General features: G+C 43.8%; 1 protein-coding gene across 2 annotated transcripts in view; it reads right to left on the bottom strand.

Annotated features, from left to right (window-relative positions):
• LOC147727140 (fructose-1,6-bisphosphatase isozyme 2) overlaps window positions 1–20,726 on the bottom strand; it is a 326,433-nt gene that overhangs the window by 284,909 nt on the left and 20,798 nt on the right. The window contains exon 1 of one of the 2 annotated variants that reach the window (XM_086961190.1): window positions 16,388–16,623. The exons of the other annotated variant lie outside the window; for it this stretch is intronic. Coding sequence (XP_086817316.1) covers window positions 16,388–16,389 — 2 coding nt within the window. The 5' untranslated portion in view covers window positions 16,390–16,623. Of the gene's footprint in view, window positions 1–16,387; window positions 16,624–20,726 lie in introns of those variants that run through there. 2 annotated transcript variants of the gene reach the window in all.

Genomic DNA, 20,726 nt, shown 5'->3' with positions numbered 1-20,726 from the left:
GTTTAACGCAGTGACACAAGAATCAATGGTCTGTGCCAATTTGGTAGTCATTTTTGGTTTATAGCATGCTCACTTGCAAGTCAGTTTCTTGGTCTGAAGAAAAAGGCTGTTTGATTTTGAGCTCCCGATATAAGTCTCTGAGGTGTAACACAAAATGATGTGCCCCCTGCAGAATGGGCTCAATTGGAGCCCCTGATCGATTGGTTTCCCAAGCGTTTAAATATTTCTTATTCAATGCCATTGCATGCATTCTATAAGGCATGCCATGGTATGGCGTAGAGGAAGAGGGGGTCCCCCCAAAACAAAAAACCCTGGGGGCCCACCCCACACCTCGGTGGCTGCGGGGTCCTCCGGTACATCCTTGATAAGGCTCAAGAGGCATTTACCTTTACTTTACTGGGGACTTGCAAGTAAATTAAATTAGCCAATTGGGCGTAAGCCAGTTTTACCATGCTTAAAGGATGCATCACAAGCACTTTAGCACTGGTTAACAGTGGTAAAGTGTACGTAGTTCAAAGGCCAACAAAAATGAGTTTAGCAAAAGAATAGGAGTGAAGGCAAAAAGTTTGGGAGATGACCACCCTAAGGCTGACAAGTCTAACATCAGGCCTATTGGCTTTGTCAAAGCTTGTTTTTCAGTCGGCCTCTGACAAATGACCCCTTTCACATTAGGGATCCTTCTTATCTTATGAGAGCGAGACCTGCAGAAATTGCCTGCTAAAACATATATTTGAAACAAGCACTGGCAATGCCAATAGATCTGGCTTTAATAAGTATGCTCGCAAGCACACCTATTCCCCTGCACTCGAACTGAAGCACCTCTCACCTTCAACTCACACACACACACACTCCTCTAACCCTGTAATTATATGGGAACGCTGCTCACCTTGCCCTCACAGAGGCTCTGAGCCCACCCAGCTATGCCATTCACTGTACATTCACCCAGGCACAACCCTCACTCATCACTCTTATGGACACACACTACACTCACAAAGTAACAAACCTCACACTGCACTCATGCAGACATTTGGTAAACTCACACAGATACATGTCTCACCCGGAACATACTCAAGATCACTGTATACTCATGCAGGCAAAACTCTCTGCCTGCACCCACACAGGCACACCTTTGCCCCTGCACTCACATACGCACACCCCTCACTCGGCACTCACAATACATAACACTCACCCTACACTTATACAGATACAGCACTCCCGGTGTAGGCAAAAAGGCACATCTCCCACCCTACCCTCATAAAGTCACATTCCCCTACACACAGGCACACCACTCACCCTGTCCCCATGCAAGCACAATGCTAAAGCACACACACTAGTCTCACACTAAACTCATACAAACACACCCCACCCTCTACAATCACACAGGCACGATACCACTTACCCTGCACTCACAAAGACACATTACTTATCCTGAGCTCACACAGGCACACCACTCACCGGGCAAAAGCAGCGGCACACCACTCACACTGCACTCACAGAGCCAAACATCATTCACAACCTCCCTCTTGCATTCATACAGGCACACTGAACACCCACACAGGCACATCTCTCACCTCTCATTCATCACATATGCAAGCACACAGCTTGCTGTACACTAAAGATTGCACACCACTCTCTTTGCACTTAATACACACAGTACTTACCCAGTGCACACATAGGCACACTTCTCCCACCATTGTTGTAACTTAGGCACACCCCTCCACATGCACTCACACAGGATCACTCATACCCCAGTGCTCACACAAGTACACCTCTACCCAGTGCATTATTTATCTAAAAAAGTCTGCAATGAGAGAATTTTTTGCCTCACAAATCAAAAACTCAGATAACTCGGCAAAAACTCTGTTTAATATTGTCAAAGACTTTGTCAAGCCTCCCGCCATGACACCCAATAACCTCTCCAGTCAGACTTTATGTAATGGCCTATCAGATTATTTTCAAGATAAAATTGAGAAAATCTCCTCCTCCTTTCCATCGGCCCCTACACCTGCACAATCCCCTTCCCCTGTTAAAAACAGGAATGACACCGTACCATCCCTGATAGCTTTCAAGGACCTTACCACAGACTCTGCACTTAAACTGCTCATACAGTGCATCTCGGGTTCTCCCTTAGACCCGGCCACCCCTAAGGTTATGAGTGACTTAGCTCCCCTTTTGATAGAGCCACTCATTTCTATCTGGAACGCCTCACTACATCTGGGCCAATTTCCTACTGCCTGGAAGGAAGCCATGTTAGTTCCCATCTTGAAGAAGACAGATGCGGACCCTACGCAATTTTGTAATTACCGCCCCATCTTCTCCTTCCTAAACCAGCGAAGGTTTTAGAAAAGGCCGTTCAACTTCAGCTCGCGGAATATCTGGAGACCAATTCTTTACTTCATGATTCCCAATCAGGTTTCCGCACTGGTTTTAGTACGGAAACAGCGCTTTTGGAAGTCTCTGAGACCATTCGAGAGTGTGTGGATAGGGGAGAGGAGGCCATGTTGGTCGTCCTCGACCTATCCGCCGCTTTCGATACGGTGTCCCACAGGATACTTTTAGATCGATTGGAGCAGACTGGACTGGGCGGTTCCGCTCTGTCGTGGATTAGCTCCTTTCTTCAAGGACGAACGCAGAGGGTTCTTCTTAGACCTTTCCAATCTGAGTGTAAGCCCCTTGCCTGTGGAGTTCCGCAGGGCTCCGCTTTGAGCCCATTGTTTTTTAATGTTTATCTGGCCCCTCTGGCTAAAGTGGTTGAGTCGTGTGGGGTCAGAGTGATCTCTTATGCTGATGATACACAGCTAATGTTTTCCTTTAGAGATCACTCTGACTCCAGCCTCGCCAGTTTCCGCCATTGTCTGGGCGAAGTATGCTCCTGGATGGCTTCTAACCATCTTCGACTCAACACTGACAAGACGGAGGTCTTGTTTTTTAATCAACAAATTACTATTCCCTCTACCTTGGCGTGGCCGACTGTACTTAATCCTCCCCCCATTCCTGTTCACACGGCTCGCAATCTGGGTTTTCAGTTTGACGATGCTCTCTCGTGTAGTCCCCAAATAAATAAGGTTACTGCAGCCTGTTTTGGGAAACTGCGGATGATGAGAAAGATCTTTCCTTTTTTGCCTTTGGATGCTCGCAGAACGGTCACGCAGGCCTTAATTACATCACATTTGGATTATGCCAACAGCCTCTACGCCAGGGCCCCCCAATACCAAATTGAACGCTTACAGATTGTTCAGAACGCGGCGGCGAGGCTGATTGGGATTATCCCTTTCCGGCATTCGGTTGCATCTTATCGCAAAGAGCTTCACTGGCTCCCAATCGCCAGCCGCATCAAGTTCAAGATGCTAACTCTTGCCTTTCGGGCCCTTAATGGGACAGGACCGGACTACCTACGAAAGAGACTAGTACTATCCCACTCAGTCAGATCCTTGCGGTCCAACAATCTGCATCTCATTGTTGTCCCTCGGTTCCGTCGCTCCAGAATGGGCGGCAGAGCCTTTGCAGTCATGACGGCCAAAATATGGAATAGCCTCCCCTTAGATCTCAGATTTGCTCCTTCTGAAGCACTCTTTCGTAGCCGTCTCAAAACTTGGCTATTTTCATCGGCATAGGTACAACTCCCTTTTCTAGCTCACAGTCTCAGCGCCAGGAGACCCCCGTTGGGGGTAGCCGCGTGCTTTACAAGCTTCATAAATAATAATAATAATAATAATAATAAATAATTTGCCGGTGGGTGCTGCTGGGGCCCACTGGCACTTGTTTTTGGGGCCCGGCAGATAATTACAGTGAGCAAGTGTGGTACAATTGCACTGAAGAAAGTGCCATTCAAACACCACTTTCTTTCCGTTTCAAGTGCAACTTTTCCATTAAATTAAATTTACATTTTCTGCAATCTGCTTCAAAGGGAAACCATTTAAAATATGGTCTTGAAACCAGTGTGGGAAATGTTAAAAAGAGAACAAGCTGGCATGCTGCACTTAGCACCATAGAAGACACTGTAGAAGAGCATCCCTCTGTAAAGGTTACCATGCCCGCCTGCACTCCCCTTCAGCGTGACGTGCCCTAAATGTACATTTCTAGATAGGATACAGAAGATTTCTACCTCTCAACAGTGAAAGAGTTACTCTTGAGTACAACTGCACATCTTTAAAAAAGTAGAGACTACTTAACAGTGTAAGTTACCATCTCAAAGTAAATTGGGTGTTAGAGTACCATTTTCACAAGCCCCATATTTAACCAAAGTCAGTCCTGGAAATGGAAAATATCACTCTGGGATTTCATACCTTTGGAATTGGAGTGTGATAGCAGACACGCCCACTTTGTGCGCCTCTGGGGCACTTTTGTAGTACAGAAGTAGCTGCAGATGCTTATGTGGACCCTTCTGTAATACTGGTAGGGCTGGAGCACATGTAGCACGAGCACTTTCATTAGAGGGCGTTCCTTCATTTGCATTGGGGTGGGGCCCATGTAACTGAGGGAATCACTTTGCCTCTGCTCCCTCACTGTATTATGGATGTGGGCACCGAGGCACACATGCCTATTGGAGGCACACTGAAAGTATGCACTTTTAGTGCGCCTTCTAAAGGCAGCCCTTTGGAGAGAAGAAGCATCCCCTTGCAGGCATGTGCGGTCAATCACGGCACCTGCCTGCAAGGGGATCTCTCTCCCCACTTGAAAGTGCAAGCGGATTCCTCCTGTACAGTGATACACAGAGCTGCTTTGAAGCAGCTACTCCATATTTCACTTGAGTGTGCTGCCTCAAGGGCAGTGCATTTATCATAATGGGGCGCACTTTCCCTGTTTGGGGTTCTTTTTGCATGCCATCAAGTCATTACAATGTAGCTAAGTGGCCATGTTAGGTGAGTGCAAACCCTCAACCAGCAAATAAGCACATAGAGAAGGAATCCTCCTCTGACAGCAAATATAATTTGCTGAATCAAAAACTGCAATCAGATGAATCAACATCTGGCCAGAGCCACAATCCCTCTCTCTCTCTCTCTCACTCTCCCTCTCTCTCTCTCATTATTTTAGTTATCTGTCAGCCAGTCCCTCTCTCTGTCAGTCAGTCTCTCTCTCTCAGTCAGTGAGTCTCTCTCTCTCTGGCAGTCTCTCTCTGTCAGTCAGTCTCTCTCAGTCAGTCTCTCTGTCAGTCAGTCTCTCTCTCTGTCAGTCTGTCTCTCTCTCGCAGTCAGTCAGTCTCTCTCTCTGGCAGTCTCTCTCTGTCAGACAGCCTCTCTCACTCAGTCTCTCTCTCTGTCAGTCAGTCTCTCTGCCAGTCTCTCTCTCAGTCAGTCTCTCTCTCTCTCTGTCAGTCAGTCTCTCTCTTCTTCAGTCTCTCTTAGTCTCTCTCTCACTCCCTCTCAGTCTCTCTCTCTCTCAGTCTCTCTCTCAGTCAGTCTCTCTCTCCCTCAGTCAGTCAGTCTCTCTGTTACACAGTCTCTCTCTGAGTCAGTCAGTCTCTCTCTCTGTCAGTCAGTCTCTCTCTCAGTCGGTCAGGCTCTCTCTCTATCAGTCTCTCTCTTTCAGTCAGTCTCTCTCCCTGAGAGTCAGTCAGTCTCTCTCTCTCTCTCTCTCTCTCTCAGTCAGTCAGTCAGTCTCTCTCTCTCAGTCAGTCTCTCTATCAGTCAGTAGGTCTCTCTCTCTCTCTCTCAGTCAGTCAGCCAGTCTCTCTCTCTCTCTCTCTCTCTCTCTCAGTCTCTCCCTGTGTCAGTCTCTCTCTTAGTCAGTCAGTCTCTCTCTCTCTCAGTCTCTCTCTCTCAGCCAGTCTCTCTCTTAGTCAGTCTCTCTCTCTCTCTCTGTCAGTTTCTCTCTCTCTCAGTCAGTCTCTCTCTCTCAGTCAGTTATATTGTAGGTGTGCGCATGCGTTCAACATATATGGGCGTGCCTACAAAAAGGTGTGCACGCTTTTTAAACATTTTTATTTACCAAGCCACATGAACAGCAGTTGGCTACAATGCCAGGGGTAGCGAAAGTGACAGCCCACACATTTAACTTTTCCTTTTACTCACAAACATGCTTACACAAACACACACCTGGACACATACACACACTATCTCTCACATAAACAGACCATTATCCACAAGCATGTACACATCATACATTTAAAAGTATTTTAAACTTACCTTAGCTGCTGGTGAGATTCATATTCCATCTACTTGTACTTCACTCTTTATTACACTAATTGTCAATAATATGTTATTCATATTATTCACTATTAGTGTAATAAAACACTGACAGAAAATAAGCAAAGTGGAGCCCCAACTGACGTCTGTAAGGACCAGTTAACTCTGTCCTCTTGGTACTAATTGTGCCACCTCTGAAGCCAGGGGTCGCAAAGGCAGTGCCAGGGGTCAAAAGGGGCAAGGCAGGGATCGCAGCTGTGACCCCTGGTGACCCCTAATGATACCCATGCCAATCCTTGATGGGGTAGGTTGGGGAACAGGAGATAGAAGCAACACAGCAGGGAGAGAAGCACATGTGTGAGAAAGTAATGTGGAGGAGGAGAAAAGCTCATGGGGATATAGCTGAAAACACATGCACTTTAATGGAGTGCTTAAACGTTATGAGAAAAAAGTAATTCTCTAAAAGCTAGCAGTGAAGGGAAAGAAGCCAGCCAGTCAAAGAGACAGTGAAGAGGCTATGCCCCATGGGGTGCAGAGATAGAATATTGAATCAAAAATATCAATTTACACAAATATCGAGGTAAAAATATCATGGGTCAGAAATATTAAGAGACAAATTCTCGTTGTCAAGAATATCTAATTTAGGTAGGTAATAGCGATGTTAAAAATATCAAAGTGTAAAATATCGTTTGCAAAAATATTATTAAAAATATCGATTTTTTGTTAATTTTATGTATTTTACTATATGTTTTATCTGTATGTGATGTATGTTTTTTTGTATAAGATTTGTTTGTATTTTTGATATATGTGTCACATTTTTGGTAGTAATTTTTTTTTTTTATTTTTGCGTTTTTAGTTCCGTAGCGGGTTGTTGGTTTACAGGGGAATAGGGGGGAAAGTAATTTAATTATATAAAAGGAATTGATTCTTTTTAGTAGCTATTAATATTTTTTTATTTGAATTTAGCATTTTTGTTCCATAGTGGGTTGTGGGTTTATGGTGAATAGGGTGGGAAGTAATTTAATTATATTAAATGTATTTAATATTTTTTTATTATTATTTGTTTAATTTAGATGTTATAGTGTTAAATGGTTAAAGTAATATATTATTAATTCATTATAATTGGTTGTTAATTATTTTTAAATAGTTAATTAGTAATTAATTATGGTAATTGTGTAATTATCTTAGGTGTATGTTGTGGTGCTTATAGATGTAAAGGGTGGTAAGGGTGGGAAGTAATTTATTTTTAATGATTAATTGATAATTAGTTGTTAATTAATTAATTAGTAATTATGGTAATTGTGTAATGAAATTTTGGTGTGTGTTGTTTATAGCAGTAAAGGGTGGTAAGTATTTTGTGTTGAATTAATTATTATATAGTTGTTAATCAATGTTAAATATTTGATATTTATTTTGTGCAATTGTTTATTTTTGTATGTGTTGTTTTTACTTTTAAAGGGGTAAATGGTGGGTACTAAATACATTTTTAAATATTTAATTATTAGTTGTTAATAGTAATAGTTTTTCTTTTCAAATCAATATTTAATTGTGTTTTACTATTTTATAGTTTAATTTAGCTGTGTGGTGTGCATATTATAGTGTTAAAGCATGTGTACTCAATGAATGCTTATTATATTTTTTATTAATAAGATTTTTTAATTGATTAATAATTATGTTAATTATGGAAATACATTTAATTAAAAATGTTGAAGTGTTTTGTTATTGGTGTGGTGTTATAGGGTTGGAAATAAAATAAATACATTTTTTGTTTTAAATAATGTATTTGTTAATATTTGCTTTTAAATAGTTAGGGGGCCATTAGGATGGCGGGCGGACTTTGCCCGCCCGCCATCCTCACGGTACTTGGGACCGCCCGCCATAAGAGCGGGGGTCCCGTGGTGGGTATTAGGATGTGCCCACCACAGTGACGGGCGCATCCTGCATTTTTAACATTGTGGCGGGCGGTGCTCTCAGCACCGCCCGCCACAATACTAAAAATGCAAGTATGCATTTGCATTCACAAAGCGGCAGGCACCGCGCGGTGCCTGACGCTTATTGTATGCAAATGCTGGGGGGTACCACAGGTAACCCCCATGTGCACCCCCCACCTCGCCTACACTCCGGGGCCCGCAGGGGTCCCCGAAGGGAAGACCGCTGCCTTGCCACGGAAAGGCATCTGTTGCAGCCCATACTAATATGGCTGGCGGTGTCTGATAGACACCGCCACCATATTGAACCTTTTCCGCCCCGATTGCCTTGCGACAGGGGCGGAAAAGCGGCGGACGGTCTTTCCGCCGCCGCGGACCCCCCAGCCATGCTAATATGGCGGGGGTCATTCTGGTTAGGATGGCGGGCGGATTGCCCCCGCCAGGCCGACGGTGGCTACCGCCCGCCTGGCGGGGGTAATCCGCCTGCCATCCTATTGGGCCCCCTAGTGTTTATCAATGTATTTATTCATTTATTTTGCATATTATTTGAAGGTATTTCTAATATGTAGGTAATATTATCATATGTGTTCTTTTTATATGTTAAATATTTTTAATTTAGTATTTTTTAAATATTTTTATTTGTTTATGATTTTTAAAATTTTAAAATATTTTTTGTTTCATTTTTTAATTGTTTAAGTGTTATTAGTGATTTTTACCTCTCCGTTATCCAGCACTTTCCCTACTGTTGAATTTGCAGGAGGGAAAATAGTATTTTTTAGCCCGCCGCTATCCAACACTTTCCTACTGTTGCACTCACTGGAGTGGGAATAGTAATTTTTGACCCTCCGCTATCCAATACTTTCCTTACTGTTGCAATGACTGGAGTTGAAATAATAAAGTTAATTACTCGGCTATCCAACACTTACCCTACTTTTGCACTTACATGAGTGGGAATAGTCATTTTTACTCCGCCGCTATCCAACACTTTCCCTACTGTTGCAATCGCTAGAGTGGGAATAATAATCTTTCTCCCTCCGCTAGCCAACATTGTCCTTACTATTGCACTCAGGGAGTTGAAATAGTACATTTAAATCCTCCACTATCCAACACTTATCCTACTTTTGCACTCACTTGGGTAGGAATAGTAATTTTTTTCCCCTCCGCTACCCAACACTTTCCCTACTGTTTCTATCACTGGAGTGGGAAAAGTACATTTAATTCCTCTGGTATCCACCACTTACCTTACTTTTGCACTAACTGGAGTGGGATTAGCCATTTTTACACCTCCGCTATCCAACACTTTCCCTACTGTTGAACTGTTTCGAGTGGGATTAGTAATTTTTACCGCTCCACTAAGCAACACTTTCTCTACAGTTGAGCTCTTTGGACTAGGGAATAGTAATTTTTTCCCCTCCGCTATCCAACACTTTCCCCACTGTTGCTATCACTGAAGTGGGAATAGTAAATGTAATTCCTTCGGTATCCAACACTTACCCTACTTTTGCACTCACTGGAGTGGGAATAGTAATTTTTACCCCTCCACTATCCAACACTTTTCCTAATGTTGCACTCTTTGGAGTGGGGATAGTAATTTTTTCTCCTCCGCTATCCAACACTTCCCCTACTGTTGCTATCACTAGAGTGAGAATAGTAATTTAAACCCTTCCGCTATCCAACACATTTCCTATTATTGCACTCACTGGAGTTGGAATAGTAAATTTTATTATTCTGCTATACAACACTTTTTAAGTAGATATATGTATAAGCATACATTTAAATGTTTGTGCGTTCATATTTTTTAAATTACGTTTTTTTATCATGTTTAGTTAAAATGTATATTAAATGTAATTAATGTTGTTAAAAGTAATATTAATTTTTAATGTATTTACTGTATATTATTTGATTACATTTATATATATATATATATATATATATATATATATATATATATATATATATATATATATATATATATATATATATCCTTTGCCACAAGTTGCTCTCAGGGTTGCAGTGGCCCCAAGGGAGGTGGCGTGAACGCCGGCTGAGCACGCCGGTAATCCAATGAGTCCAACGGTACAAAATATATATACCATGCTCTCAGAGTCCCGAAAACACCACACAGATCAGCAGGGTCCAAGGGTGTTTATTAACACCTACCACATGTTTCGGCTTCCACAAAGCCTTGATCACGTGATATATATATATATAATAAAATAATATACAGTAAATACATTAAAGATTTCAGCGCTATTCAACCGCATTGCTCAATATATATTTATATATATATATATATATATATATATATATACATACACATACATACATATATAGGGGGCCGGGCGGGAGTGCACGCAAGCCTGAAATGCTGCCCCCAGCCCCCTTCAACCCCAGGCAACGCTGGGGCGGGCTGCTAGTATATATATATATACATATATATATATTTTTTTTAATCTATATTTTTTACATCTATATTTTTTACCTAGATATTTTTTAATCAATATTTTTGTACTTGCCTGTTAAGGTATTGGAGTCAATATTTTTGCAGTCAATATTTTTTTTTTTATATTTAGAACATTGATGTTTGTTACATCGATATTCTATCAGTGAACCGCACCATGGTAGGCACAAACACAAGGCTGGGCCACGGGTAAGAAGAAAACAAATGAGAGTGAAAGTAGAGTCGACCAATGGTAAGCAATGAGTGAGGTGCAAGCCCAATATGTTCTTAGTAATGCACAATATGCCTTTTGCAACCAACCCGGTGACTCATGCAGTAGGCTCAATCTAATGTGGTAAATGAATTCACTTTACACACCTCAGTCACATAAAAAGAAGAGCTCTGCTCTGCCCTGAGACAGCACTTCCCATTATGAAAAACATCAAATGAGAATTATTTCGTGATAGAAATAACTTTTTGCTTTTTATGTCACTATGTTTATTGAATGCTACACTATCCACTTCCTCATATTAAGTATGATTACAAAGAAGATTGTTAAGCCATGAAAAATTGCAAAGCTGTTTCCAGTTATTGCAGAAGAACACAGAAAAGCATGTAATGTTCAAAAATAGTTTGTACTTTGAAATATGGAAATTAAAAGCTAAAGTTGTAAACAAATAGGGTTTGACAAGTCCTTCACTGTTCCAATGGCTACAACAAAACCATACTTACACCACTGAAAACGAATTAGTTTTATTATAAGAACACATTTGTTCTCATACTGTTAAGACTGGATTAAGAACGTTGTTGGATGGCCACTCTGCTGTACTGCTGCTCTGAAGGACAGCTGCTGTGCTGTGTTGACAATCTGCTTGCTGCTCCCCTACCTGCGTGAGAATGATTGGGCCTGCATCCTTTAAACCCAGGACCCCAAATTGACTCCAAGGGCTACTTGGCTGGCCTCCTGAATAGAGCCTCAGAGACAGAAGGCTCCAACAGCCTTGAACCCAGCACCTGAACTCTGCCTTCTGTGAGTCTACCATGCCTAGTCAGACCCTCCAGCTTATCACGATTTCGCGATTTGCAAAAAAATCGCGAAATCGGCCGATCTCGGGAAATACCGCGATATTTGCCAAAAAGCCTGCGAAATTTGCCGTTTCCACCCGTTCGCCGTCTTTCCGCCCGTGTCTGCCTTAAAAGAGAAGGCGCGAGGCACCCATTTCCCCATTCCCCCCTGTATTGACCCAGGATTCATTTGCGGCAAGAGAAGGAGAGCCAGGAGGTCGAGGACGGCGGCCGAGCGAGGGCGAAGACCAGCACCACACCAGCAAGAGGGGGAGAGAGCACGAAGCGGCAGCGACACGAAGACTCTTCGACAGAAGACAGGTACGTCCGTCCATTGGGGAGAGCGCTGCCCGGGTGGGAGGGGGGCAGTGACCTTCAGCTTTATTGGCATGTCCCGACACTTCCATCGATTGCATTCCGTGCCTCGTGCTCACTGAGCGGGCCCCTTTTGGCGAGCTAAACCTGGGCGCCAGGGCCGGCTCTAGGCTCATGGTGGCCCTGTGCAGAGAGCGTAGGTGGGGGCCCCGGAAGAGGGGGTCCGGACCGTAGTAGGGCTAAGATTGACGGCCCTGGGATCCAAACTGCTGGCTGGCTGGGCAAGCAAGTGAAACTGAAAACAACAACGCTGCCATTATTTGAAAAGAAGTGAGTCGCCGGCTCCGCCGTCACTGTTATTTCTCACTCAGCGTTATCCCCAGCACAGCATGCTTTCACTCGGGCAGGAAAACCAGCACCAAGCATCTGCTTCAGCTGCCTGCGTCACACCCGCACTAGTACCATCTTCTCTCTGAAGTTATTTTTTGCATGTCGGACTAGGAGTCAGAAGAAGGGCAACCATTTATTTTGGCTTTTATTTCGACTCCCACTAGACTACCTAGGATGCAGTGATTTAAGTTAGCAACAGGGGCGTAGCTAGAGCTTGTGGCGCCCGGGGCTATCCCTCAGATTGCCGCCCCTTGGGGGGCATGGGGGTGCTGGGGAAAAAGGACGGCGAGCACTTGAAAGAGGTCCGAGAGACACGTAGTATTGCCGCTAATAGTTACCTCGGTCATGCAAGTTACATGCACATACATGACACGGTCAAAGGCTACACTGCTGAATACACCGGTGACTGGCAGTACAAAAGAGAAGGTAACTCTCTGAGCCACAGTCACTGAAGCACCCTTGTACACTGATGATGTTCTGCTTTTCCCAGCAGCACCACACCAAAAAACTATCCACATTGGTGCTTGGTTTGTGAAGTTAAACATTTGCTCTTGGTGTGACATGCAGATCAGAAGATTAAATTCCAACAGGGCGAACTCACCCTCAGGCAAAGTGTGCATTTGCCCAAGGCCCCTACCTTGGAAGGTCCCACTCCACCGGGAACATGATCTTTTTCTCTCCTCATCTCACATCTGGCTATTTATCTAAACCAACTTTCCTCTCTCTGCCTATCTTTACTGATCCCTCATTTACTGATCCCTCTCTCTACGCAGTGTCATTCCAAGTCTTTTTGATACCACTGGAGCCACAGACTCAGCCACCCACCCATCTGAACCTGCTGCTGCTCTCATCTGACCTCTTACCTCACTCACTCCATGCAGAGTCTCTACGGCAGGCAGGCAGGGGTGGTTCGGTTCGAACTTTGTTAACCCTAACTGGCGTAGCTAGGAGGGGACGGGGGGCGGTCCGCCCCAGGCGGCAATATTTTTGAGGCCGCCGCGCTGAAAATCCAAGACATTTCTCCTTCCTCCTCTTCCTTCCTAACATTGTGAAGCCTACTTGGCCAATTGATCCTGCACCGCAAAACACCAGTCGGGCCGAATAGCAAGGTTTCTTATGCAGTGTTAGACAAGGACCTCGGACTAATGTGGTTTTCATCTGGTGTCCTTAAATGATTCTTTCCCATTTGTAAAGGACTTCTCTCCTGCCCTCCCCCATAAAAAATATAGGGACTCATTTATGAGGCCCCTTGCGCCATCGGAACGTCACTTTTGTGAACATTTTGAAAAGGTAGTGGAGAAATGGTGCATTTTCAAGCAAATTCCAGAAAGCAGGAAGCCTTTGACAAATCACAGTTTTGGGAAAGTATGGACTGAATATGAGGAACCCTTATTCACATTAATGATCATATTCCAATCACTTGAAGCTAAGATCCATGGCTCTAAGGCTCCGTGAGTGGCTTTTTTAAAGCATCTATTCCACTGGGAAGAAGAAACCAGATGCAGGAGCTGTGGCAAGTCAGACAAATTCCTTGAGCAGGTTCTGTGCATCTGCCCAGTCATGTTGGACAAGCAAAAAATAAGTCTCTGGGCTGATTGGAACAGGCTGGAAGTGCGATCCTATCGGCAAAGCCTCAAAGCAGCACTTAATCCAGAAAACACAGTCCTAAATAAACGTCTGATTGATGAAATTTGCCCATCTTGCATATAAAAGGTTTATGCCCTTAGGTGGTTCCCAGGGTGGCTCTGTAAGTCAGTCTTAAAAGCTCTAGAGCAGTGGGCTGTCACCTGGCTCACATTGAATGCCTCTGTTAATCCCCCTACAGGGAAGGTATCATTTGCATTACCAATAAACAATTAGCTGCAATTAGCTGCTCCTGCTCTTTCTTACAACTGTTATATGTAATTAGATAGCTGCATGCACTTGAAGGCACATGGTAATCAATTCTGTATTTTATGTATTTATTCATTCTTAACTGGACTTCATAGTATCTTAAAATCTGTCTACTTTTATAACCTGGAAAAAAGGATACATAACTTATATCGCCATGGTGTTCAACTCCACTATTTCAGACATCAAGATTATATCTCCAAAAGTCAATGAGCATGACACGGTCACCTTATTGGCATTATCATCACAAGCTGAATCACACTCAAGTGTGTTGAAAACCTCAGAAACACAATTAGAAAGCCTGTGAGCTTCTGATAGCACTGTAAAGTTATTCCAATGACAGAAGATGTGTTATATAAATACCCATAGCATAATATGACATTCAGTTAATCTTTAAAAGCCCTTGCGTAGTGGATTAAGCATTATTTTGAATTTTAATTTATACAGAATATCATACATCTGACAAGGCGCCAAGGTGCTTTCAGTGGTTGGGTAGAACGCTAAGTTTAGTACGTGCATACTGGGGGTAAATTTGGACAATGAGTCTCAGGTGGAGGGGGCAGTCACCTCCTTTCCAGTGAAGTGGAAATATAGTGGTGTAGTGTCTCTTTACAAGTGTCCTGGTATTTGCAGTAATACTGCCTGAATGCATACAGCTAGTGCCTGGTGCAGTATATACCAATGGATGGTATTGCCACAGGATTGGTTTATGGTATAAGTGAAAGGACGAGGAGCTGAGGCGCATTTTATCTAATGTATATCAGAGAAGGCTGATGAGTTTGGAAGGAGAGTGGTCTACATGGCTTGTGTAGCACAGACAAACAGCTCCTATAATGATGTGGGAGAATACTATTACCTTACCACTGACATGAGCTAAAGCTTGACAGATGCTCAAATGGATTGTATCAGATGAAGACTAGAGATTGTTTGTATCTGAAGACCTCCAACTCGTTCAAACTATCTCCAGAGTTTCTCCAAGACTTTCCTGGTATTTATTTGGGTGACAGGCAGCAACTTCTGTATATTGCCCCTTTACCTCTGGCAAATGCAGCAAGCTACAGCTCATGCAATACTGATGCTCAGCAGACATGTTAACATTTCATTATTCAGAATGTGGACAGTGTACAAGAGATTGCTCATGTTCTTCCAGCTTAACACCCACCCATCCATCCAACTACTGAATCACCCATCACACAAGAGCCATTCATTCATACAAGCACGCAGCTGTCCATCCATACATGTGTCTTCTAAAATCTACTCATCTATACGTCCATCCAATCCATCGACTACATAATCCACCCATCTGCACCGTCTTAATTCATTCCTATTCTCTCCATCATCCATCTTCCTGAATAATGCAGTCATCCATTCACCCACTCGCTTATCAACATAGCTTTTGTCCATACTAAAATGTTTCAGGTCTTGATCTCTGTTCCCAGGACATTTGAGATTTAGAGAGCATTGTGAATATTTTAGAATTAGAGCTCAGCAATGGGGCAAACATCTCAATGCAGGAATAGTAGTGTTTCTATGTAGTTTATTTACATCACAAAACAGTGATGAGCTCTGCCTCTACACAATGTACCATGTAATGCAAGGCAAAGCCAAACATCAGAAGCCTAACCGAAATCAGCCCTAAATGTCTGCCTTTGTGTAAAATGAATAAGTAATTTGCCAGTGCTTGCAGTGCACGCTAAAATAAAACAGGCTGAGGCGGAAACGGGTTGCTTCGCTGGAAAAGGAAACCGCACAGAGATGCAGTGGAAACGCTTTTGTCACTTTGAAAAGTGGAAATTCGCCCAGGACATTTTCATGCACATCTGTCCTCGCCCCGGTCATTAGTACACTTTTTGAGGGAGGGTCGCACACTCCAAAGGAGTTCGCTCCATTTCCATCTTGTGTGCATCTCTTCCGTTCCGAGGGAGAGGTGTGTGCATCAGCTCTATTTTGGGTGAGTAAGTAGTAAATTCTAGCGGGCGATACAACGTGCCATAACACTGAGGGAGATTCGATGGCATGGCAGGTTAAGCATTTACCGTTTCTGTAATGTGTCTGGCTTCATTTAATGTGTGATTCACTCAGGCCTGGCAACTGCTGACGAGGAACGACAGAGGAGGCCTGACAATAGCGGTACACCGCTAGAGGATGCGAGCAAAGCTAGCCTGGCACTGCCACTGGTTAGGGATGGCATGGCAGAGGTCAGAGGAGGCCTGGCACAGTAAAAAAAAACTTACATGGACGCGGTCGCGGTGGTGGTGACCGTGACGTCGACTACCTCTCTGTCTACTCGATGTCTTCCCTTCCGACCGGCGCAGGAGACTCAGTGCACTCCATGCACTGTGCACACAAAGCACCAGGCGGTCCGGCTCGTCTGTAGTAGGCACAACGACCAGGCAGTCACTCACGACGACAAGTAACGCGGTCCATTCTCCTTCGTGTCGTCATATGATCTACTAATACTTCTACTTTCACTTGTTGAAAGTAGCGGTAACATCCGGACAGCGTAGGCAGTTGGCCAATCACCTCGACATGGCTGGATATGGCCATATGTGATTGGCCATACTGTGCGGCCCTCCTCCTTTTTAATATATGCATATTCACTTTGAATGTCGGGACGCTTTACTGACTGGGCCAGCCGGGGTCGGAGCCGGAGGCCGCCAAATCCTGCCAGGGGGCCGCCAGTGCCACGATCCTTCCGATCCGATCCTCGTCGTGGCGGCCCCCTGGGGGTTGGCGGCCCTGTGCAGGTGCACACTTTGCACATGCCTAGGGCCGGCCCTGTGTGCGCAGATGTCTGTTTTGTAATTGCATCCTTCCCAACAGACAGCACAGAAGCAATCGGACAGTTAAAAGCTGTAGCTGACTAATATTCGAGCATTCTTCAGAGACCGGGGCTCGGAGGTGGGGGCCCGCCGCACACATAGGGGAGAGCGCTGCCCGGGTGGCAGGGGGGCAGTGGAGATGTGGCCGACCGGCCCCCGGCCAGGGCTGCGTGTTTATAAAGGTTTTACTAAAACATCCAGGCTTCTATCACACCCACATTTTTAACAAATACTGCCTAATGGAAAACCCTCTGCCTTTCAAACCTTACGAAATTATAAGACTTCAAGTTTCATTGGTTTCATTCCACTTTTAGGGCAGCAACATTGGCCATGTTTTTTGTAAGCAATACACACTTTTCTTCTTAAAAAGAGGGAAGTTTTGACGGAGGTCTGTGCAATATGCTTTTTGGAGCCTGGTCGTCATGTGCTGTGCCCCCATCCCAGCATTACTGAGCTGTAAGACTAGATTCCCAATCTTTGGGAAAGTAAGCATGTGCTGGATGCCAAAGTAAGATTGGTTATCTTTGTTCCTCTTTTATTTCTTTCATTCCAGTATGCATGTTACACAACCAACCATCCATCCTTTCATAGCGTTTGTCAGGCTTCAACCATAAATGTTAGAATGACACATGTAGAACGTGCCATGGAAACGGTGATGAAAGAGATGGTGGGGGGCGTGTGAGTGGAAGGACGCTAATTTAGCCTAAAACTGGAACAGCAGCATAGATTTTAAATGATCAACTTTCTTTTGGAATCGCTTTCTGGTCCTGCCTACGGGAGCTGGCAATCTCAAACAAGTTGGAGGGAAAGGGGAGCGAGGACTGAGAGGCATTTACAATGAAGGAAGGTTTCTCTACGATGCTTAAGGAATGCCCTTTCAGTGGCTGCTTGCTGTACTGATTCTTTGGAAATTAACATGCAAAGTAATCTTATCACGGTTGTTAAGTTTTGTACGCATATTACCTTGTTGTTAAATTCAGTATCTCAGTGGGCTTCAGAAATTACACATGCTGCTGACCTTACTGATTACAAACACTGTCATTGCAGAAGAGAAAGACTCTGATCCATCAAATAGAATCTTTTGATTGCCTACAAAACAATTCTTATTTAAAAATTCTAGAGAACTCGCCTTGGTCAACTATATACAATACAATACACAAAAGATGATTACCGAAGGAATCTGCAGGAAACTTTCGAGAAGTGGGACTGTGACGGAGAAAGGCATACTAATTGGGTGTGCACGTATATAAAAGGGCCCCTGACCCTTACTCAACTAAATATTAGCTGCAAAACTAAGATTATGAGTATGGGGTGTGTGCATCTGTTCCTAGGAGTGCCCGCTTTCCCAGGTGCACTTGAAGTTTACAGTAATGGGGTGTAACCACCAAACATGCAAATACAGTAATTGTCATGAACATGCAAAATTTCGAAAGTTGCATTAATATGGAGATATGACAGTGAAACATACAAATGAAAATAAGAACTATGTTATTTTTTTTATATCATATTGCGTGCACATATTTGTAAGAATACTCATAGTTCGGTTGTTTTTCAACCAACACGTGTTTCCCCATACATGGCATAGCTGCAGGCAATGTTCATAATTAATGTTGATAGAACTGAGCTGTGAGTGAACACGGTAGATCACAGTAGGTGGCACGTTTTGAAGCACAGGATTATGTGAGACACAAATGACTAGTGAGAAATGTGTTGAGGACAATACATAAGAGCAGATGAATAAACATTATGGTAAAGAGTGAGTTGCACAGATTGGTAAAATCCACATTTGATTACATACAATTATTGCTGTCTTCATTGTAGCTCACTGGGGCTGGAATCTATACGAGGATTTGGGTCAGGAGTCAGACGGGTATATGTGGATTAAAAACACCGCATTAGAGAAAGAACTTCCCTTGCTATTCCTATCTCCTCAGAGGGATCGTAGACCGATTGATAATTACGGTCGATGAGAGGATGAAGGGGGGAGCCGCCCGTAAGTCTCTACAGTATACATAAACCCCAGTTCAGAGATCTGGTCCAAAAACCATGGTTTTGTTTTTGAACGTACATGGCCAAGATTAACATGCCTTTTACCTAAAACAAATGGGTTGAATTGTAAATAAACAAAATGTACATAGCTCCATGTTGTCAAATAACTCAAACAGTAAGATATCTGTGTTTGGTGTTGCAAAAAACCCAAAATAAAATGCCGCTAAATGCCGCTAAATTTCCATTTTTGTGCCGCTAAATTTTCATTTCTGTGCCGCTAAATTTGCCAATCCATGCCGCTATATCCTGGGGGGTCTGCCTAGTGGTGCCACCACAGGCCTGGAACCTTGGAGGTGGGCCTAAGGTGCTCTTCCAAACCTCTGTGAATCCATTGGAATTGACACATTTCCTCTGTTGTGTAGTGCAGCTCGAGTAGAAATAATCAGCCCAGCTACTTTGTAGATTGATTCAGTCGCAAAGACCCGCATCGTAGCCCGTCACCTCATTGGAACCACCGCTGTGCATTGCATCCTCTGCGTAGGCCCTTGTATCCCTTGTCAACGGCATCCTCGATGATGACGCTGGACTCTCCAATGCAGCCTTGCAGATCCGACGCATTGCCCGACTGCGCAACGGATTCTCAACGCCAGGCTTTGCATCGCAAGCCCTAATCGATATGTTTATGTTTATGTTTATCATTTATAAAGCGCGGCTTATACCCGAGGGCGTCTTGGCGATATCATCTTTGACTGTGAAGCAATACCTTGCACCGACGCCTCGCCGCATCTTAGAACCAATGCATCGCTTCAGCTGAGTGACTTATCTTTGACGCGTATCCTCCCAACACACCGCATCCAGGATTTAAGGTACTTTGTTCGGTGGGCCTAACTGGGTCCATGTTGCTGGCCGATGCTCCATTGCGGTCAGCCTTAACGTTTGACTTTGTACCGGTCCAGCGCGACCAGATATCCACAGTTGGCAGTTTGTGCTTTTTTTCCCTATTTTCACTGAAACCTTTAAAATTGCATAGCTCCAGTTCTACTGATTGGATTTTTGTTGTTGTGGCTTTTTTATTAAAAATTACTCTAATTTTCTAACCTGGTGTGGGCTCCTTTTATGGTGTATTTTTCACCATGCAACTGTTTGAGGTTTTGCACAAATACTATACTCATTCCCTCTGAGTTAAGTCTGACTGCGCTGTGCTAAGCTACCAGAGGGTTGAACACAGGTTACTTTAGGGTGCCTCACCTTGACAAGGATCGTGATTGTTGCTTGACTAGGGGTTACAACCCAATCAAGCAACAACCCAATTTCTTACAAGCCCAATTTCCCTAAACTTTTGGCAGAAATTATAGCCAAAAGAAAAAAAGTTTTCAGAGTCAACATCATAATATCAAACCGCTCTAATAGCTTAAAAAGAGGATACTTTAGAGCCTCCAGAACTATCATGAGATTGCATGAAGGATGCATTGTCTCTGCAGAAGGTTGTGTCTTGTTAAATCTTCTGAATTATCTCTGGACTATGCCCTGCTCATCAGGTAGATCATCCCAGTATTATTAGGATTCTTCCATCCTGCCATTCGATGGCGCTGACTAGTCCCCTGTGATAGTGTGTCTTTATCCCTGAATAGGACTATATACACTTTCACACCTTGATTTTCGAGCTTTCATTACATCCCTAACCAACCTTCTGTACTACCATCCTGATTCATCATGGTACCTATGGTCCATACTGTCTCCAAGCCCTGACCCGGTTTCGTCC

Source organism: Lissotriton vulgaris, chromosome 3_1, assembly GCF_964263255.1.
Source record: "Lissotriton vulgaris chromosome 3_1, aLisVul1.2, whole genome shotgun sequence".
Taxonomy (NCBI): domain Eukaryota; kingdom Metazoa; phylum Chordata; class Amphibia; order Caudata; family Salamandridae; genus Lissotriton; species Lissotriton vulgaris.
The sequence above is the reverse complement of the archived record's forward strand: the minus strand, read 5'-3'. Positions and strand labels throughout refer to the sequence as shown.